The sequence below is a fragment of the Notolepis coatsorum genome, assembly GCF_963971535.1.
Source record: "Notolepis coatsorum genome assembly, contig: SUPER_6_unloc_1, whole genome shotgun sequence".
NCBI lineage: Eukaryota > Metazoa > Chordata > Actinopteri > Aulopiformes > Paralepididae > Notolepis > Notolepis coatsorum.
This window is the reverse complement of record NW_028174883.1, coordinates 438,476-461,791: the sequence shown is the minus strand read 5'-3', so window position 1 is coordinate 461,791 and position 23,316 is coordinate 438,476. Positions and strand designations below refer to the sequence as shown.

At 41.3% G+C, this 23,316-nt stretch overlaps 1 protein-coding gene across 2 annotated transcripts in view; it reads right to left on the bottom strand.

The window, feature by feature from the left end:
- LOC311231273 (LETM1 domain-containing protein LETM2, mitochondrial-like) overlaps positions 1-23,316 on the bottom strand; it is a 38,950-nt gene that overhangs the window by 1,928 nt on the left and 13,706 nt on the right. Inside the window, exons 5-10 of one of the 2 annotated variants that reach the window (XM_084338271.1) lie at positions 19,451-19,591; positions 18,301-18,504; positions 12,183-12,302; positions 1,490-1,606; positions 765-860; positions 214-288 (exon numbers count right to left, since the gene is read on the bottom strand). In XM_084338271.1, the coding sequence (XP_084194397.1) occupies positions 214-288; positions 765-860; positions 1,490-1,606; positions 12,183-12,302; positions 18,301-18,504; positions 19,451-19,591 (753 nt within the window). The remainder of the gene's footprint in view (positions 1-213; positions 289-764; positions 861-1,489; positions 1,607-12,182; positions 12,303-18,300; positions 18,505-19,450; positions 19,592-23,316) is intronic. The other variant, XM_084338272.1, reaches the window with a different exon arrangement.

Below are 23,316 nucleotides of genomic sequence, written 5' to 3'. Positions count from 1 at the left end.
CATCAGGTCAGAGCTATAGAAACAAGAGGACAACATCAGGTCAGAGCTACAGAAACAAGAGGACAACATCAGGTCAGAGCTATAATCTATCACGTGTTCCGATACAAATACAAACAACATGTTGTGAAATATGAGATTAATTCAGTTCTATTTGGAAAATAATCATTCAAATCGTACGACATTATAAAGCAGCAGCACACAACAGCAACTTACAAGAACCAGCTGAGCTTCTGCGGAGGGCATGTCCGGCGCCTCCAGGATCCGGGCCGCGTCCAGAAGGCTCTCCATCTGGAGACATGAAGACACACGACGATCAGCCACGGTCCAGATGAGAAGGTACTCTTCAGCGATTGTATAATGTTAAACTTTAGATAAGTCACTTCTCCTTGAAAATAGCTCTCTTAAACTCAAGTCAAGTCAAGTCAAGTCAAGAGTTTTATTTGTCACGGCATACAAGTATACAATGAAATGTGGGTGGTCTTGCCCGCGGGTGGTCTTGCCCGCAACGATGTGCAATACAGTGGTACAACATATAATAGAATAGAATCCAATAAAACTCTACAGCTAAAATACAATCTTGGAATATTTGACAATGTGGTTCTATAGCGGAGAAGAAGCATCGCTAAGTTAGTCAGGCCATGACACCCTAACCACACCACCACGTGGTCACCACATAATACATCACATTTACATGGCGCTTTTCCAAACGCTCGAAGGCGCTTTAGATAGCAACCCAGCGTACTCGGCGAACCCGTGTCCCGTACCTTTCTGTCCATGATGATGGGGGCAGGGTCCACCAGGTGTTCTAGGGAGGCAGCGAGGGGCATGGCGGTCTCCACCGGAAGGGGGCTGGCTTTCTGCTGAACACAGTGGAAAAGTACCGTTGGGATTACTGGGCCTGAACAGGGGCTTTCAGAACCACCGAGCTCAGAACCGGTCAGCAAACAAACAGCAGGTGTCTCCCGACCTCCTTCACCTCAGGCTTCACGGAGCTGCTAGAGGAGCGTAAAGAAGCCGCTCACTGCTGCACCACTGTCGCCCTAATGGTTCAATGAATACAAGTTTTATTATATATATATATTAAGGATGAATTGATCAGTAACAGCTATATTAAGCCTGATCAAATTCCAATCCTTTTTTTGTTAAAGGGGACATGCATTGCTATTCTTTTCACTATTTGGGCAACTTTACACAATTCCTGTGAGTCTATGGAACACATCTGTAAAAGTATTTTTCAAAGAAATTCATTGTTTTATATTTTTAATCAATTACTCAAAAGCTACATTTTTCGACTTCAAGATTCTAAGCTGTTTGGGCTTGGCTCCGCCCATAAGCGCTTTGAGTGACAGTCGCCCTCAGTCTGCGACCGGCACAGAGAGAGAGGTGGAGAGACTGAGGGGGAGACTAATTAATTTGGCTGACCTGCAGCGTGGGGACGGCTGGGACCACCGGGGGGCGCTCTGACCTCCGTCAGGTACCTGGTACTGACCTGCAGCGTGGGGACGGCTGGGACCACCGGGGGCGCTCTGACCTCCGTCAGGTACATGGCCCGGGACAGGAGCAGGAGGGATGGAGGCACGTTCTCCTTCAGGTGGAGGTCCAACCACTAGAGGGAGACAGAGAGGTCAGAGGTCAGTGACCAGGACTGGAGCAAATAAAACATCAATTGCTCTTTTAGGAAATAGTGGCAAAAATGTTCAACTAAATGAGCATCACTTTAAATACTAATTAATTAGTCAACTGTTGTGCACCTTGATGACATCACTTTAAATACTAATTAATTAGTCAACTGTTGTGCACCTTGATGACATCACTTTAAATACTAATTAATTAGTCAACTGTTGTGCACCTTGATGACATCACTTTAAATACTAATTAATTAGTCAACTGTTGTGCACCTTGATGACATCACTTTAAATACTAATTAATTAGTCAACTGTTGTGCACCTTGATGACATCACTTTAAATACTAATTAATTAGTCAACTGTTGTGCACCTTGATGACATCACTTTAAATACTAATTAATTGGTAAACTGTTGTGCACCTTGATGACATCACTTTAAATACTAATTAATTAGTCAACTGTTGTGCTTGAGATCGAGAGACAGAGAGATAAAAAGAGAGACAGAGAGAGGCAGAGACAGAGAGAGAGAGAAAAAGAAAGAGGCAGAGATGGAGAGAGACACAGAGAGAGAAAGAGACAGAGACATAGAGAGACAGAGACCGAGAGATAGAGAGAGAAAGGAGAAAAAGAAAGAGAGACAGAGAGAGGCAGAGAAAGAAAGAGACCGAGAGAAAGAGACAGACAGAGAGAGAGACAGAGAGAAAGAGAATGAGACAGAGAGAGGACGAGAGACAGAGAAAGAGGGAGAGAGACAGAGACAGAAAGAGAGAGAGAAAAAAAGAAACAGAGAGACAGAGGGAGAGAGAGAGACAGAGGGAGAAAGAGACAGAGAGAGAGAGAGAGAGAGAGAGAGAGAGAGAGAGAGAAGTCAAGTCAAGTCAAGAGTTTTATTTGTCACAGCATACAAGCATAGTATAGTATACCTCGAACCATCAAAGCTATCGGTCGACTTGCCTTTAAATATAAAGCACCAGCTGATTGGAACAAACTGCCTAGTTCACTCAGATCTCTTACCGGTTATTCAAGATATCTTTGTTCACTCATCTACAGACTACTTGCACTTGTTATTGATTTACTGTGTTAGGGCTTAAATGTCGTTTTCAGATCAAATTATAATTTTGTTTGTGTTTTATAAGGGAACATATATACAGGGATTAAAGCAAAAAAAAATCTCCTGACTGAACTTTTTTTCTGGCCAAGTCATATTCTTATTTTAACCTCTACTGTATTTTTTTTTTAATAGCGTTAGCGTTTTAAGGGAGCCTACTTGTAGAGCGAGCCTACTGTCCTGACTGTGACTATAGAGACCCTACTGTTGTGTGCTGGAGAGCGTGAATGCAAGTCTTGTGGCTAGCTTCTGATTGATGGCGAGCTAGCACCCCTCCCCACTTTGAACCATGAACTAAATGGCTTGTTATCATACAAACAAGGGACTAAACACGTTTCGCAATTATGCCACAACAACAATGGACAGTCTCCTCCCCACCGTTTGTATATATTTATTTACCACCCACTCACTCACCCCCTCCTAATGTACAGTCTCCTCCTCATCATATGTATATATTTACTGTTAGGATCTCTGGGTAACAGTACTGTATATTTGCATATCGTATATGTGACAAATGTAACAGTACTATTACTATATACCTGTAAGGCATGTATGTCCCTATGTCATAAATGTCATGATGTCATGTGTATGTTGTGTATGTCATAAATGTCACTATGAATTGAAAATGGGGGACCCTGATGATGTAAACAAGACAAACGCCTTTCTCTGGTCTACATCCCCTTAACAATTGTGTGTATTGCTACTGGATTTACAAGATCCAGAGTGAATGAATGAATGAAAACTTTATTTAATACACGAGACCCTCTTCTTGGGACCAAGTAAGGTTTTGTCGATAATCCAATGTATAGTTACAACCCCCCCCCCCATCCCACCCAACCACCTCCAATGTACAGTTTCTTCGTCAAATGTATATACTCTTTTTAGACTATTTTTGTATCACAAACAAACAATAGGCTACTGTATTTGTAAATCTGGTATGTCATAAATGTATAGATGTAGCAGTATTGTCTATCTGTATGTCATGTGTGTCATATATGTTATGATGAACTGAAAATGGGGGACCCTGATGTAAACAAGACGAAAGTCTTTCTCTGGTCTGCATCCCCTTAACAATTGTGTGTATTGAGCTGTACTGTACCCATTCTGCAATCTGTTAATAACAATCAATCAATATTTAACAGATTGCAGAATGGGTACAATACAGTACAGCTCAATACACACAATTGTTAAGGGGATGCAGACCAGAGAAAGACGTTCGTCTTGTTTACATCAGGGTCCCCCGTTTTCAATTCATAGTGACATACATGACATACAGGTATATAGTAATGTTACATTTGTGACATATATGATATGCAAATATACAGTACTGTTACCCAGAGATCTCCCGGACAAATGGGAGAAAGACGTTTATTGAGCTTAAAAACAATTGATACCGCAAATAACGTTCTGATTAACAAAGTCATTCGTTTTGTGGCATTAACGTTATCTAGATTTATCAACATTCATACATTTATCAGAAAGCGAGCGGCGCAAGCACACACACGAAACACCACCAACAACAACAACAACGACAACAACACACTGCTTGTCGCGTAAATAACGTTCTGATTAACAAAAGGCATTCGTTTTGTGGCATTCACGTTACCTAGATTTATCAATAGCAATATATATGTTTCTTTAGACTAGAATAAGTCAAATGAACTTACGGTCTCGTAAAAAGTTGCCGCATGGTGTTGATGAGTCAAGTTTACTCGCGAGTAGAGCTAGACGCTAGAGAGTCTCAAAATGGGCGCTTCCCATTGGTGCTGAGCACAGCGGAGGCGGGTGAAAGGGCTGTAAACTCAGAACAATCTCGCCTTCTGGTTGGTTGCATTTGCCTGAGAATTTGCCGATTGCTCGCAAATGACTGTTTGGTGCGGCCGCGGTAGGGGAAAAAAGGATATTTGACGCCTCTGATTGGCTCAGGTTAAAATCCGTCACGACTCCAAATCAAATGACGGAATCTCCAAATCAAATGGACGGATATCCGTCCCAAGACGGAACGCTTTAATGCCTGTATATATATATATATATATATATATATTGGTGATCCTCTTGGGAGGAATCAGTGTGGATTGTGGGAGTGAGCTTGGGAGAGCGTCTGTCAGTGTATAAGTGCATTTGTTGTCTTGTTTTTTTGTTTTGTTATGTATTGTATTGTATGTTTTGTATCCTATGTTAAGGATCCCCTTGAAAACGAGATAGCATATCTCAAGGGGTTTATCCTTCAAATAAATTTCAAATACAGTGAAATGCGGGGGGTCATGCCCGCAGCGATTGTGCAATAATACAAGTAATAAAATAGGATGAGAATAAGACATTTGTGCAATAATACAAGTAATAAGAATAAGACATAACAGGTATAATGTACATAAGTTTACAAAAAGCATGGTAAGACATGCTAAGGTCCTGCGATAGTGCAATACACTGTTAGCTACGGATGAGGCACTGGGTCTTATGTACACTGCTATACAATACTATACAATACAATCTACAGTTATACTATGTATCCTTTTTTTTTTTTTTTTTTTTTTTTTATTATTGCAAAACAAAACTTATTAAAAGTCAGTACTCAACACACACTGTATAATGAAACTTTCAGTAAAGGTAGTTAAAATATATGCAAGTACAGAAACAGGATAAAACAAAAATAGTCAATAATAACATTTTAACCGTATACCGTGTATATCCAGCGAAGTTACAATTATATAAATGTTAGTATATAATATACCCCTAATACCTATTTTCTAAAACCCTACACACATATGCTCCAGCTCAAACCCCCCCCTCCCGGACCCCCTCTTGGATAGTACCTCCATTATCCCTCCCTCCTAACCAGACATCACCATTATAGGCTAGCTTTTATTCTCTCCACCACTTCTAACCACATTAACATTTTGGATTCATTGAGCCCCAGAATTCTTGCTGTTGATATTTCTTGATATATCACATCGAGATATGTAAGAAACCACACTTTCCGGCACATTTTTTCCGGTTGAAACCAACGTGATGCAATCAGTTTTTTAGCTACTGTGATACCCGATAAAACCAATCTTTTTAGTTGTGGGTTCACTGCAAACTCAAAAACATCATTCAATAGCAATACCGCGGGGTGTACAGGTATATTCCAAAATACGAGTATTGATAATTGTTGGGACACATCTTTCCAGAATGCCTTAACTGGTGGGCAGTCCCAATACATGTGCATAAATGTTCCTTCGTCCCCATTTGTACATTGGGAGCATTTGGAGTCTTGTATAAGCCCCATTTTGCACAGCCTTATAGGAGTCAAGTATGTCCTGTGAATATAGTTCAGATTGATTTGTTGATGATCCGGGTTCCTTGATGTAAGTCGGACATTTGCCCAGGCTCCTTGCCAATCAAAGTCATTTTCCAGGTCTGGTATATCCCTCCTCCAGACATTGTCTAGTTGAAGGGTTTCGTACGAGGACGTTAGTAATTGATAATAAAAACCTGATACAAAACCTCCCAATGTATCTCTTTCATAGAAAAATTTGTGGTATCTGTGGTGTTCAATTGGTATGTGTAATGGAACACCGTGAGATCTCATACAAAGTCGTAACTGTATGTAAAAAAGCCATGTGGACTCGGTGAGGTTAAACTTTATGCATATTTCGACATAACTACAGAGGCCCTTGTTATTAAAAATATCCCCTAATGAGTGTATGCCTCTTTCTTCCCATACAGGGAATCTTATAGGTCGTTTTCCCATTAAGAGAGCATTGTTATTGAATATGGGAGTGTGATTATGCCATACTTGATGGTTAGGAAATTTCCTTTGTGTTTCCCGCCATGTCCTGATTGCATGGGTTATTATTGGGCCAAATTCTCGCTCACAATGCTTGATTGAAAGTTTAGTGTATGCTATGTCTTTCAATCTCTGTGGGGCTACTATGTTTTCTTCTAATTTTCTCCAAGATACCAAAGCCTCGGGGTCAAACCATATCTTCTTCAATGGTCTTAATGTGAAGGCATTAAAATATTGTAAAAAATCTGGGACTGCCATGCCACCGTCTGCTTTACTTCTCTGTGCGGTGGATCTTTTTATGCGAGGTGGTTTGTTATTCCAAATAAATTTGTATGTGGAGGTTTGTAATCTTTTCCAGTAGCCCTCTGGAGGAGGTAACGGAAGCATTGAGCTGAAGAAATTGATTCTTGGTAATACATCCATCTTAACTATTGATACCCTTGCCTGTACTGAGTTTTTAAGTTTTGCCCACCTGTCCAGGTCGTCCTTGATTTTGTTCTGTATTTTTGTGTAATTGTGCTTCACCGTTTGTCTTATGGTGGGAAATATTTCCACACCCAAGCATCTGAAATGTTTGACCATGGGTATCGCACCTGGGAGGGTTGTCTCTTTTTTTGCACTGGTGTTAAGAGGAAGAAAAGCCGACTTAGGCCAATTTATTTTAAATCCCGATAAATCACCAAAGTTCTCTATCAACTTGAGTATAAGCGGCAATGTGTTGTTGGGGTTTTGCATGAACAATATTACGTCGTCCGCATATAAACTAATTTTATGATGTGTGCCCTTGATTACTATTGGTTCTATGTGTTGGGATTGTCTTATAAATTGTGCTAAAGGTTCTAATGATAGATCGAATAGTCCGGGACTAAGAGGGCAACCTTGTCTGGCTGAGCGCGATACCGGAAAGATATCGGAGATGAATGTGCCTGTTGTAATCCTGGCCGATGGGTCCTTGTATAGTACTTTAATCATATCAATGAAACCTTTTCCTAACCCCATCCTTTCCAATACTGCCCATAGAAACGACCATTCCAACCTGTCAAATGCTTTCATAGCATCCAGGGATAGTATCGCCTTAGGTGTGATGTCCTCTTTGTCTGTATCTAGTACGTGCAGTATTCGCCTTATGTTATCATTGATCAGGCGACCTTTTATGAAGCCTGTTTGGTCCGTATGAACTAAAGACGTCATATGCTTTTGCAATCTGATGGCTAATATCTTAGAGTACAGTTTGACATCGGTTCCGAGGAGGCTTAAAGGACGGTAACTACCGCATTCAGTGGGGTCTTTGTCTTTTTTGTGAAGAACTGAAATGAGTGCGGTATTTTGGTGTTCAATGAAGCTTCCCTCTTTGACTGAGTATAAGATCATATTTAGTAATAAGGGTCCAAATATGTCCCAGCAAGAAATGTACATTTCTGATGGGATACCGTCAATTCCCGGAGCTTTGCCGTTTTTCATTCCGGATATGGCCTTCTTGAGTTCTTCTAATGTGATCGGTACTTCTAACTGTTTAGCGTCTTCATCCGTAAGTTTAGGGAGAGTAATTTGATTAAGATATGTGTCTAATTTGTCTTGATCAAAGGTCGTTTCTGAGTTATATAAATCGGAGTAGAATTCTTTGAATGTATCGTTTATTATTTTGGGTTCTGTTACTAGAGCTTGTTGTTTCCTAATGGCAGTTATATCTGCAAATTTTGCATTAATTCTTAGTCGCATGGCTAATAGGTGACTAGGTTTAGAACCTTGGAAGTACTGCTGTTGTCTAGTGCTGCGTATTTGCAATTCCGATTTTTGTCTGTACATTGCTTTGATCTCTGTCTTTAGAATGTTAACTTGGTTATCTAGTCTAGTAGAGTTGTTGTATTTTAAAGAATTAAAAAGCGTTGAGTAAAGCGTTTCCATTTCAGACAGTTTTGTGTTTTGATTTTTGCGCAATATGGAGGTAAATCTATCCGAGAAATCCTTGATCATATTCTTTACCGACATCCATAATATTCTGGGATCTTGCACCGAGTTAGCATTATCTTGTAGGAATACTGTGAGAGCTTCTTTAATTTGTGTAATGAATTCCTTGTTGTTAAGCAGCATCGAATTAAAACGCCATCTTGGGGCCCGGGTAGAGTGTACCAAATGTTGCTTTCAGGATTAAGTAGCAGTGATCTGATAGCGCATTGGGTGTCATTTCCACTTCGTATTTATCAAATATTCTCGGGGATGCAAAGACGTAATCAATTCTGGATAGTGTGTTGTGTCTCGCCGAACGACAGGAGTACTTGCGGGTCATGGGGTTAAGTGAACGCCATAAATCAGTTACTCCTGTTGATTTCGACCAATCTTTTAATGCTTTAGATGAATTCTTTTGTTCGCTGGAGAAGGAAAGGTAAGTTTTGTCCATCCTTGGGTTCCAAATGGCATTAAAATCCGCACCTATTATATATGAGTACTCGGGATGGTTTAACATTTCTCCTGTTAGTGAAGTGAAGAAACCCACTTCGTACAAATTCGGGGCATATACCGCTGCCAATGCAATTTTCCTGTTATTGTGTATAATCCTAGCTATAGTTATGCGCCCCTCAGCATCCGACCATACCCCTTTCAATTCGATATTTAATTTGCGTCTGACGACTATGGCTACCCCTCTAGTTCTCGTAGCAAAAGAAGAGTGACCAATATTATGGTATATGTTATCCGCTAACGTATTTATGTCTCCCTCTAAAATGTGCGTTTCGCTTAATAGAGCCACGTCCACATGTTCTTTTTTCATCAGTGTAAGCACGCTTTTGCGCTTGTGTTGTTTGTTTATCCCACCGGTGTTCCATACCATTATATTCAAACTAGCCATAGTCTATGCATGTTTTCGTGTAGTTTTTGGTAATGTTTCTGGAGTATGAAGCTACAATAGATGCACATCCAATTAATGAGGTCCCGTTGAGAGCTGAGCTTAAAAACATATATATATACAAATAAAAATCCCCTATTTTCCCCTCTCCCAGAAAGTCGAACATGCCTGTGTTCCAAGAACACATCCTCCGCGATTGACTTTCTCCCATGGTCCACCGGATTGCCCAACCTGAGCATTGTAATCCTAATTTTCCTATGCTCATTGCCATAGGATCTAACATTTCCATTCTATTGCAATAGAATGTCGCTTTTGGTCTTGCACCTTCCCTTACTGTAATGAAGTATTGTGATAAATAACCTAAAGATAAAAATAAAAAATAAAATAAAAAGAGAATAAACCTTTATCGACATATTCCTTTGAACCCTCCACCAACGTGTGGGGGGGAAAAAAAAAGGAAAAGATTGTAGATCAATATTGACACCTTAATGTGAAGAACATTGGAAAAGAATAATGTAAGTTAAAATATATTTAAAAAATATATAGTAATATTGACACCTTAATGTGAAGAACATTGGAAAAGAACAATGTAAGTTAAATTATATTTAAAAAATATAGAGTAATGAGAAGAAAAAATTAAATAAAATAAAAATCAATGGAAAGATATAGATAAGGAATAAGAGATAAATAATTATCAACGTGGAGAAGCCACTAGAACCGATTTAACTGATTAGATAAGATAGAAAAGCAGCGCCTTTTAGCGCTTCAATGTGCCTTTAATGGAGTGATTACTTAAATTGTTAGAATAACCTTGCTGTGCTCATACGTTTATGTGTGGATAATTTTAAAGTATTATTAAGGGCTGATTGCACTTCGTTTAATTTATTATCTGCTATGTGTATGCACACCGAATGTTATTGTTAGAGTTGTATGCTTCGTTGTCATGGTGCCTTATATTCTAGAAGGTTGTAGAATATACTAGTGCCTAGACTATTTTACATTCCAGAATGATCTAAGAGACCCAGGGCATTTGAGCGATAAACCCAGAATATTCCAGATAGATCTTTTTGCATTGATATTTATTTGTCCCCTCAGAGACCAGAGACTGAAATTATAATGTATTATGAAACGTATTATACACAGTACACTTTGTTATAGACGACTTGCATATCGTTTGCTACTTTGATGAACACAACAATGTCATTCCAACACTGGTGGAATGACCTCATTGATGAACACAATAAAGTCATTCCAACACTGGTATATATTTAGAGAGAGGCTTAACTGATTCCGGCATTTTCGTCATGCTTTGGGTTATTTTCTGCATTTTGATTCAGGAAATCCTCAGCTTCAAAGGGTGTAAATGGACCTGACCTGCGGCCGTTATTGCCCAAGTATGATAACAGCGCCGGATATGCTAGCCTTGGCTTGTAGCCGGCTATGTACAGCTTTTGCATCACATCTTTGTATGGTTGACGTCGGATGATGGCCTCTCTGCTCAAATCTTCGTAGATAAATATTGGTTTATCACCATACTTCAGCTTCCCACGTTGGTTGCGAGCATATTTGATGATTTCATCCCTTGTTGTAGTTTTCCGCAGAGTGACAATGATGACTCTCGGCCCGTTGATATTTTGCCCCTGGGAACCAATTCTGTAAACTTGTTCCACTTCTGGCACTTTGTTTGGATCGGAGTTTTCCAAAATCGTTGATAACTCTTTTGGAAAGTTGATGTCATCGCAGTTCACTGATTCATCAAGCCCCACAATGCGGATGTTATTCCGCCTGTGGTAACGATGGGTTTCTAGTTGCCTCTCCATCACTTCGTTTTTAAGCAATTTTATTTCCCTCCGGTATTCATCTTTCACTTTTTCCATCTCTTCTCCCAACTCTGTCATGCTACCTTCGTTCGCCTTGACTGCTTTTGTGTTTTCTGTCACCGAAATCTCCACTGTCGTGATTCGCTTTGACTGTGCATCGATCGCTTTCTTGACTTCTTCTAATTTCTCATCGATGCGATCGAATTTAGCCTCGATGCGATCGAATTTAGCATCGACGTTTGCCTCGAGCGCCTTGATGTGTGTAATCTGCAGGTTAGACTGTTCTACCATCTGTTCTTTCATCAGGTTAGACTGTTCTACCATCTGTTCTTTCATCAGGTTAGACTGTTCTACCATCAGGTTAGACAGTGTGTTGAAATCGGGTGGATTTCTGCTTTCTTCAGTTGGCGGCATATGGTAGATAGATGCAGTGACGTTGGAATCCATAAATCTGGCTGCTCTCCCTTTCACGGAGCTTGAATCTGTACCTTCTTTTATGTTGGTCTCTATTGACTCTCTTTCGGGGACCGTAATCGATGATCCCGGTAAGTTGTCCTCTTCCTTCTCCTCCACGGAGCTTGTCGCCGTCGGCTCAGAACCAGCGACGGTTAGGACGCGTCTTTCTCGTTTTTTTACGTCCTGCGCCGTTGAAGTTGCCGTAGTTATTTTCTCTGCCTTCTTTCCACCTTTAACCATATTGTCTTTTGATATGGTTAGTAGAGGGTCTTAACAATACATACGATGTGGTCTATTCTCTTTCTTTACTGTCCAAATAATGTTTTTAAACGAAATTAGCGTTAGTGGGAGCGGAGCAATTGCAAAATGCGTGTGCTACATGTTGTAGCTTAACCGGAAGTCATACTATGTATCCTTATGTTGTGTACTATGTGTCCTTATCCATACTATACAAGAACCACTCCCGTTCAGAGGGAGAGAGAGGAGAGAGAGAGAGAGAGAGAGAGAGAGAGAGAGAGAGAGAGAGAGAGAGAGAGAGAGAGAGAGAGAGAGAGAGAGCTACCTGTTGCAGTTGCTCTGTGAGCAGTTGGCTCGTTAGACCCAGCGACCTCATGCCTCTGCTGTGGCAGGCAGCCTGTAGCTCGGGCACGCTCAGGGCAGACACTCCCTCTGTGGAGATCATCTGTGGGGAGGGGGGGGGGGGAGAGGGGGGGGGGGGGAGAGGAGAGAGAGAAGAGAGGGAGAGGGAGAGGAGAGAGAGAGAGGAGAGAGGGAGAGGGAGAGAGAGGGGGGGAGAGAGAGAGAGAGGGAGAGGAGAGAGGGAGAGGGAGAGGAGAGAGAGAGGGAGAGAGAGGGAGAGGGAGAGGGAGAGAGAGAGGGAGAGGGAGAGGGGGGGGAGAGAGAGAGAGAGGGGGGGAGATAGAGAGAGAGAGGGGGGGGGAGAGAGAGGGAGAGAAGAGGGGGGAGAGAGAGAGGGGGGAGAGGAGAGAGGGAGGGAGAGAGAGAGAGAGAGAGGAGAGGGAGAGAGAGAGGGGGGGGAGAGAGAGAAGAGGGGAGAGAGAGAGAGAGGGAGAGAGTGGGAGAGACACACAGTTACATAATGTTCCAAAACGTCGTGGCCAAAAGTACCCAGTGTTCTCACATCTCTGTGAGGTCTACAAACCAACCTGCCGAACTGAGCTGAACCTGGAGGACATTTATCTCTCATACCATCTACTTATTTTACTCTCTTACTAGTTTTAGCCCTTCATATTTTATGTTCTTTTACACTTTTACTAGTTTTAGCCCTTCTTATTTCATGTTATTTTACTCTTACTAGTTTTAGCCCTTCTTATTTTATGTTCTTTTACTCTTACTAGTTTTAGCCGTTCTTATTTTATGTTATTTTACTCTTACTAGTTTTAGCCCTTCTTATTTTATGTTATTTTACTCTTACTAGTTTTAGCCCTTCTTATTTCATGTTATTTTACTCTTACTAGTTTTAGCCCTTCTTATTTTATGTTCTTTTACTCTTACTAGTTTTAGCCCTTCTTATTTTATGTTATTTTACTCTTACTAGTTTTAGCCCTTCTTATTTCATGTTATTTTACTCTTACTAGTTTTAGCCCTTCTTATTTTATTTTACTCTTACTAGTTTTAGCCCTTCTTATTTTATGTTATTTTACTCTTACTAGTTTTAGCCCTTCTTATTTTATGTTATTTTACTCTTACTAGTTTTAGCCCTTCTTATTTTATGTTATTTTACTCTTACTAGTTTTAGCCCTTCTTATTTCATGTTATTTTACTCTTACTAGTTTTAGCCCTTCTTATTTTATGTTATTTTACTCTTACTAGTTTTAGCCCTTCTTATTTCATGTTCTTTTACTCTTACTAGTTTTAGCCCTTCTTATTTTATGTTATTTTACTCTTACTAGTTTTAGCCCTTCTTATTTTATGTTCTTTTACTCTTACTAGTTTTAGCCCTTCATATTTTATGTTCTTTTACACTTTTACTAGTTTTAGCCGTTCTTATTTCATCTTATTTTACTCTTACTAGTTTTAGCCCTTCTTATTTTATGTTATTTTACTCTTACTAGTTTTAGCCCTTCTTATTTTATGTTATTTTACTCTTACTAGTTTTAGCCCTTCTTATTTTATGTTCTTTTACTCTTACTAGTTTTAGCCCTTCTTATTTTATGTTCTTTTACTCTTACTAGTTTTAGCCCTTCTTATTTTATGTTATTTTACTCTTACTAGTTTTAGCCCTTCTTATTTTATGTTCTTTTACTCTTACTAGTTTTAGCCCTTCTTATTTTATGTTCTTTTACTCTTACTAGTTTTAGCCCTTCTTATTTTATGTTATTTTACTCTTACTAGTTTTAGCCCTTCTTATTTCATGTTCTTTTACTCTTACTAGTTTTAGCCCTTCATATTTTATGTTCTTTTACACTTTTACTAGTTTTAGCCCTTCTTATTTTATGTTATTTTACTCTTACTAGTTTTAGCCCTTCTTATTTCATGTTATTTTACTCTTACTAGTTTTAGCCCTTCTTATTTTATGTTATTTTACTCTTACTAGTTTTAGCCCTTCTTATTTTATGTTATTTTACTCTTACTAGTTTTAGCCCTTCTTATTTCATGTTATTTTACTCTTACTAGTTTTAGCCCTTCTTATTTTATGTTATTTTACTTTTACTAGTTTTAGCCCTTCTTATTTCATGTTATTTTACTCTTACTAGTTTTAGCCCTTCTTATTTTATGTTATTTTACTCTTACTAGTTTTAGCCCTTCTTATTTTATGTTATTTTACTCTTACTAGTTTTAGCCCTTCTTATTTTATGTTATTTTACTCTTACTAGTTTTAGCCCTTCTTATTTTATGTTATTTTACTCTTACTAGTTTTAGCCCTTCTTATTTCATGTTCTTTTACTCTTACTAGTTTTAGCCCTTCTTATTTTATGTTATTTTACTCTTACTAGTTTTAGCCCTTCTTATTTTATGTTCTTTTACTCTTACTAGTTTTAGCCCTTCATATTTTATGTTCTTTTACACTCTTACTAGTTTTAGCCGTTCTTATTTCATCTTATTTTACTCTTACTAGTTTTAGCCCTTCTTATTTTATGTTATTTTACTCTTACTAGTTTTAGCCCTTCTTATTTTATGTTATTTTACTCTTACTAGTTTTAGCCCTTCTTATTTTATGTTCTTTTACTCTTACTAGTTTTAGCCCTTCTTATTTTATGTTATTTTACTCTTACTAGTTTTAGCCCTTCTTATTTTATGTTATTTTACTCTTACTAGTTTTAGCCCTTCTTATTTTATGTTATTTTACTCTTACTAGTTTTAGCCCTTCTTATTTTATGTTATTTTACTCTTACTAGTTGTATCCCTTCACATGTCATGTTATTTTACTCTTACTAGTTTTATCCCTTCTTATTTTATTCCGTTCCCGAGAACGATAGTCCCCTCCCCCCTCCCCCGCTGGCCAGCTTCCACACTACCCATCTGGTTTAGTTCCCGAGCACACTTGAGGGAGCAACACCCCGATGTTGGTAAAGCTGGCACTGCCACAGACACGCTATAGCTGGCGCTTCAACCCTTCTTTGCTCTCGGAGAAAGCATTTCGGGAACAAATGAGATGGAATGGAAATACTTTATTCATGCTGAGGGAAATCTGGCACTACAAATCGCTCACAATAACCAGTAAACATTTAGGTAGACAAAAACAATGAGATCTCAGTGTTTCCCACAGGATTTTCAGACTATGGGGGGTGAACCTCCCACCCTCTCGGGGGGTCCGGGGGCATGCTCCCCTGGAATCTTAATTTTTTTGTACATTTTAAAGTTAAATGCATCAATCTGGTGCACTTTGAGAACAAAATAAAAAGGCTAGATCTATGATGAACTTTGTGCTCAAAACACAAAATCGACTAGAGCTTCCCAATCCTCTCCTCGAAGCACCCCAGCCGTTCAATGTATTTGTTAAATTCCACCACCAGCACACCTGATTCAACTTAACTAGCCCTTTATTAGTTGAATCAGGTGTGCTGGTGGTGGAATTTAACAAATACATGGACCGGCTGGGGCGTCTCGAGGAGAGGTTTGAGAACCACAGGACTAGAGCAGACATTTGAGCCATCAAAGAAATTAAGCCAAAGTTGTTACCTGTGTTGAACTGGTTTATTTTTTAGAAAATAAAAAAAATATAGTGGATTATTATTACGACTACTACCACTGCCAATACTATTGATACATCCCTATTGGCAAACTTTATATTTAAAAAAAATAGTTATACCAGGGGTTCCCAAACTTTTCAGGCCGCGACCCCCAAATAACGGTGTCAGAGAGCCGCGACCCCCACTATTATAGATAGAATAGAATAGAAATACTTTTATTATCCCGTGGGAAATTTGACACTGCAAATCGCTCAACATTTAAACATTTAGACGGGACAGGTCACGAATTAGAATAATAACACAAATCAATCAAGTTGCCTAGGATAAGAGTAGAGTAAATAGAATAAAAATGAAATAAAATATACAGAAATAAATACAGTAAAAATATACTGATAATGGGGGAAGGGCATGGGGCATGGGGGGTACAGGTAGTAAAAAACAACACAGCAGTGTAAACAATTTGGTCAATATAATTTAACTATCTAACTAAATGAAATATATATTCACAGTGTCACATAAGGTGCAGTATGCTTCAGGTAGTGTATTGTCCTCCTTGGGTTCCTATTAATCCAAGGTCAATGTCTGGCAGCCGTCGCTGCCCCCTGTTTTGGAGCCTGGAGGCCGCTAGTCGCCACTATTGAGGAGGTAGGAGGTAAAACATTTATATATTTTTTTATTTATAAATGGAAATGTATGATTGAAACATGCAAACGTTCAAACGCACACACACTAATAAGCATTGGAGGCTTTTAACCAGGGCCGGACTGGGGAAATCATTCAGGCCAGGAAATATAGTGCAAAATATAGCCCCAGTCAGGCCACTTTTTAAGCAGGGGGTCTGGGGGTCCCCCACCAGGACATTTTTTTGTTACAAAGACTTCATTTCCTGCATTCTGGTGCAGGAATCTTTTTATTTGTACCCTTTAAATGCCAGTGTTTGTGATGGCATCACAAATTATTGTTAAAAAACAGGCTAGCATGGGCGGCTACGTGGTGCAGTGGGCAAGGGGCTCACCACGAATACTGGAGACTGGGCTCGAACAGGTACGCCTCCCTGTTCGAGCCCAGCGCTCCACATTGCTTTCAGTTTAGCTGGTCGTCCGCACTAATACACATTGGCAGTATTAGGGGGAGGGAAACTGATGGGTGGGGATCGGGCGTTGTGGACAGCGACTCCTACAGGTCGGTTGGTGCGCCTGCGCAGTAGAATCAGGAAGCGACAGGGCTCCAAAGCCCAGACCCCTGACGCTGATAGATCGAGCCGCGCAGGTGGAAAGATGCGACTGCTGTTACCTCAAGTACCGGAGGGGACTCGTGCTATGTATGACTTAGTCCACATTGCAGCCGGCTTGTGGGAGGCAAGAAACAGCGTCCGTGACAGGGGAGGGGTGAATTGGATGATACGAAATTGGGATGGGAGAAAATATAGAAAAATGGGAGAAAAAGTGGATCAAAAAATAAACAGGCTAGCATATGTATGATTAGCAACAACACTGATTTTGATGGATTTTCTGTTTTTTTGTAATGTCAGATTGAAAAAAATACAATCTTTTATTCAACTTCAGCCCTGATCATAACACCACATAGTCATTTTATAATTCTAACACTTTAAAGGGGAACTATCTTATAAATGGCCTTTTTGAGTGTTTAGCATTGTTTCCTAGCTATGTGAACTTATATTAATATGATCTATGTCTCAAAATTCTCATATTGGCGCATTCTTCCAATTCTCCTCTCACAATATTCACCCTCACTGAACTGAGTCGTTTGAAAATGTGCCTATATGTGATGTCAGAGAGACTCTGCTGCATGTTAATGTTCAGCAGACGACGCTGCGCAGTGGTTTAGGAGCCCAGGCTCAAAACAGCTCGAGATCTTGAGGTAGAAAAATGCTGTTTTTGAGGACTTGATTAGAAATACAAAACAATGAATAAAAAAAATATATATATTACAGAGGTGTTCCATAGACTCACAGGAATTGTGTAAAAGTGCCCAAATAGTGAAAGAAATAGTAAAATAGTTCCCCTTTAAATGCCAGTGTGTGTGGTGGCATATATTTGCAATATATCAAATGCAAAGTAGTTTTTTCTGGGGGGGATTATTACAGGCTAGCATGTGTCAATGATTAGCAACAACATTTTTTTGTAAGGGTCCCGCCTCCACCAATCACATGCGGCTCCCTTTGTGTGTGTGAGAGCGAGAGCGAGAGCGAGAGCGAGAGAGAGAGCGAGAGAGAGAGAGCGAGAGAGAGAGAGCGAGAGAGAGAGATAGTTCTCCAACTTGTGTGAGTTGCAGTGATCTCCTGGTTGTTCCCCACCTAGGTTATCTAACCATTGCGCTGCTGCAACTAGAAACACTGGCCTGGCCTGCTTCTAAGTTCAGTGGCCTGACTGCATAATTTTTATAATTTCTTTTTTTAACATTTTTATTTTTATTTTTTTATCATCTGGCAGCTCACGACCCCCACGTTGGGAACCCCTGCATTATACACCTGTGGCAGGACTCATTAAGACTGTTGCTCCTCACCTGGTCGTCGGCCTTGATGCTCCTCAGCTGCAGCATCAGCTGGAAGCGCAGCAGGTTGTTGGTGCCGATGGGCTGCAGCTCCAGCAGCTTGCACAGAGCCACCAGCTGGGGGCGCTCCAGGTGCTCCAGGGTCAGCTCGTCCTCAAACAGCTTGGAGAACTTCACAATGTCCTTCGTCGTAGGCTGCTCCCCCGTGTGGCGGACCTGGGGGGGGGGGGGGGGGGGGGGGGGCGGAGAGGGAAACAGTTACTTCCTGATGACCTGCTGCTTCCTGCTACTTCCTGATGACCTGCTACTTCCTGATGACCTGCTACTTCCTGATGACCTGCTACTTCCTGCTGCTTCCTGCTACTTCCTGCTGCTTCCTGCTACTTCCTGATGACCTGCTACTTCCTGCTACTTCCTGATGACCTGCTACTTCCTGCTACTTCCTGATGACCTGCTACTTCCTGATGACCTGCTGCTTCCTGATGACCTGCTACTTCCTGATGACCTGCTACTTCCTGCTACTTCCTGATGACCTGCTACTTCCTGCTACTTCCTGATGACCTGCTACTTCCTGATGACCTGCTGCTTCCTGATGACCTGCTACTTCCTGATGACCTGCTACTTCCTGCTACTTCCTGATGACCTGCTACTTCCTGCTACTTCCTGATGACCTGCTACTTCCTGATGACCTGCTGCTTCCTGATGACCTGCTACTTCCTGCTACTTCCTGATGACCTGCTACTTCCTGATGACCTGCTACTTCCTGCTGCTTCCTGATGACCTGCTACTTCCTGATGACCTGCTACTTCCTGATCTGATGACCTGCTACTTCCTGATGACCTGCTACTTCCTGATGACCTGCTACTTCCTGATGACCTGCTACTTCCTGATGACCTGCTACTTCCTGATGACCTGCTGCTTCCTGATGACCTGCTGCTTCCTGATGACCTGCTACTTCCTGATGACCTGCTGCTTCCTCACGTTAGGGGGGGCTGGCCCCAGGGACTGACCTGCTGGACGTTAGGGGGGGCTGGCCCCAGGGACTGACCTGCTGGACGTTAGGGGGGGCTGGCCCCAGGGACTGACCTGCTGGACGTTAGGGGGGGCTGGCCCCAGGGACTGACCTGCTGGACGTTAGGGGGGGCTGGCCCCAGGGACTGACCTGCTGGACGTAGGTGGAGAACTGCTGGGTCTCGGCCCCGGCGCTCTGGGCCCTGTTCCTGCGAGCCATCTCACCGATGGTGTCCTGCAGGAACTTGGCCAGCTCCAGCTTGGCTGCCAGCCCCTTCTTCTGCTTCTCCTCCTGGTCAACACACACACAGGAAGCAGCAGCCATTAGCCCCGTCACTGGTCAACACACACACAGGAAGCAGCAGCAGCCATTAGCCCCGTCACTGGTCAACACACACACAGGAAGCAGCAGCAGCCATTAGCCCCGTCACTGGTCAACACACACACAGGAAGCAGCAGCAGCCATTAGCCCCGTCACTGGTCAACACACACACAGGAAGCAGCAGCAGCCATTAGCCCCGTCACTGGTCAACACACACACAGGCAGCAGCAGCAGCCATTAGCCCCGTCACTGGTCAACACACACACACAGGAAGCAGCAGCCATTAGCCCTGTCACTGGTCAACACACACACAGGAAGCAGCAGCAGCCATTAGCCCTGTCACTGGTCAACACACACACAGGAAGCAGCAGCAGCCATTAGCCCCGTCACTGGTCAACACACACACAGGAAGCAGCAGCAGCCATTAGCCCCGTCACTGGTCAACACACACACAGGAAGCAGCAGCAGCCATTAGCCCCGTCACTGGTCAACACACACACAGGAAGCAGCAGCAGCCATTAGCCCCGTCACTGGTCAACACACACACAGGAAGCAGCAGCAGCCATTAGCCCTTTCACTGCCACACGGCGGCCGGTTAACCCTTTCACTGTTGACAATACAGAAGGTTAGCCCTTTACTATCACACAACCGACGGCGATGCTCCATCATCGCCGTCGGTTGTGTGGCAGTGAAAGGGTTAACCTTCTGTCGTGTGGCAGTGAAGCAGAGGGTTAATAACATCGTTAACAGCTACTGGATCTTCTTCTGACCATGATGTGTGAAAAACAATATCCATAGTTTTACATATTTATGGTTTTAAAATGACCTGGCCACTAGGAGTGTGACGATGCATCGATTTGAATATGTTAGAATCGATTATAATTAGGGATGCTCGATATTGGCTTTTTTACCGATACCGATATTGTCCAACTCTTAATTTCCTATACCGATATCAACCGATATCAACCGATATATGCAGGGTTTCCCCGCCCCCAAAAAATTTAATAATTTCAGGTAATTAACATTACATATCTCTTGTCATGGAATTAACACAACATTATGCATACTTTTGACAATAAATAAAATCAGAATTTGTTCTTACTTGCTTGCCTGGGTAAATAAAGGTTATAGAAATGTAAAGAAAATAAATAAAATAAATTTGAAAACCAATACTGATATTTTCTGATATCACATTTTTATGCCGATATCAGCCGATAATATCGGTAGGCCGATAATATCAGACACCCCTAATTATAATCGAAATTAATCGAAATATTAAAAAAAATAAATAAAAAAAATATTTTTTGTGTATTGTTTTTATTGACCTATAGTCCATTCATGCTGAGTGAATCAGTTGCCCCTGCAGCCACATTTGTATATTAAAAAAATTTGGGGGAATTAACTGATTCGAAAATTTATCGAATCGAATCGTGGTCAAATGAAGAGATGCATTGAATCGTCGCCTGAATAATCATAATCGAATCGAATCGTTGTGAGTAGGGCTAAACGATTAATCGATTTTAAATCGAAATCTGGAACGATGCAATTAGCAAATCGCAATTTTCTTTTTCTTCATTTATTTAACCAGGAAGTCCCATTGAGATACAAGAGCGGTTTGGGGGAGGGAGGTAAGGGGTTTTAGATTGTGTTGTTGTGAAGTTTAGACTTCAGAGAGGGAGGTGAGGGGCTTTAGATTGTGTTGTTGTGAAGTTTAGACTTCAGAGAGGGAGGTGAGGGGCTTTAGATTGTGTTGTTGTGAAGTTTAGACTTCAGAGAGGGAGGTGAGGGGCTTTAGATTGTGTTGTTGTGAAGTTTAGACTTCAGAGAGGGAGAGTAAAGGTACCGTTGGGCACCGGTATCCACTCCCAGGTAAAAAGAAACATTTTCAGACTCGGTGTCCCGAACAGACCCAGTGCGTAGGCCAGATGCAAGCCGCATTTTACAATAAACCTCTGTGGGGCTGCTTAAAAACATTTTTATAATTGCAAATTTAATCGCAATATCTGTCCGAAAAATCGCAATTCGATTATTTCCCAAAATGGTGCAGCCCTAGTTGTGAGGTTGCATCGTTACACCCCGAGGCCTAAAAGAAAAAATGGTTTGTTTCCGGTTGCCGACCGACCCTGCCGATTTAGGTGCGACCCAATTTATTTTATGAGTTAAAAAAAAAAAAAAAAAATTATATATTTTTTTTAATAAAGTTTCATAAAAATCTTAATCAAACCTTTAGTATTATGGATATTAAACATGCTGGCAGAGTACATGCATCCATGTTGTTGTGAACATTTAAATTAAATTAAGAAATTCCCTATCCATAGTCGCCGTGGGAAAGAATAAAATAAAAAATAAAATAAAATAAATTCCCTACCTACCCATGGCCTTAAAGGATAACTCCACTATTTTGGGAAATTAGCTTATTTAACATCTTCCCTGGAGTTAGACAAGAAGATACATACCTTTTTTGTCTCTGTGCGTGCAAACTTGATATGCATGACCTTGGTGGGCTCTAGGTCAACTCCTGAAAAGGGGGTCAATGTCAGACTTTGCAATCAAAAGTTAGGGGGCTAATAACCCTTGCCATAATTTCAGTGTGCCCCTAACTTTTGATTGCAAGGTCTGACATTGACCCCCTTTTCAGGAGTTGACCTAGAGCCCACCAAGGTCATGCATATCAAGTTTGGTCAATGTCAGACCTTGCAATACACTGTAAGGCACTGTAAGGCTACTGTCCTGCCTCACTTCCAGTGATGAAGCTAAGCTATGCTAACGGAGCATCTATTCCCAAAGCTAAAATGCACGCACAGAGACAAAAAAGGTATGTATCTTCTTGTCTAACTCCAGGGAAGATGTTAAATAAGCTAATTTCCCAAAATAGTGGAGTTATCCTTTAACTGACAACCAACAGGAAACAAACAATATTTTCTTGTATGCCCTACTAGCCACACAGGTTGCATAATAGCTCTGTTGTTCTTAGGTAACCCTGGAGATGCACTTTGACCTCCCGTTGACAGCAGACGGTGAGGGTGCAGTAGAGGCCTCTCTATCTGTCGGAGCACTTTAGACGTTGCAATGCTACATCTTACAAACTGCTGCTTTGGGAGGGAAATGGGTCAGAAGTCTTGGTCCTGATATGGATCCTGCTGTAAGTACAGGAACCTAGGATAGTAATAATGCATTCACGTCACGCTGCATTCACGTGTGTTGACTTATTTGCTTCGGAACAATCCCAATTGCGAAGCAAAACACGTTATGAATGGAACATTCACGCTATACATCAGTGATCTCCCATCTCTCTTCCTCACTCACAGCGATCACCGGGGGCCCTCCCCATCCCCACAATGCGTATACAGTCCCCATTACTTTAGTAACACCCAGACCAGGCCTGTACAGTGAGAGATATATATCGCACGTGCTACAGCAACATCCGTCTGTGCGATGAATGGATTTACTTCAGTAGCACTGGTGCGATAGGCAACTCTTATTTTGAAAATCCTGTGGCGGGTCTCATTTCTGCCCAAGCGCAGCTCCAGCCATAATAACTATGGCTCCGGCAGCTAGCAACGCTCAGTTCATTTCGATACTCTTATTTTTTAAATCCGTGGTGTCGTAACTCATATCCGCTCCACAGCACACAGCAGTACTCGTCTCAGTAGCAGCAGTAGCGTCTGGAACGCGGACATTGAAACATAGCAAGG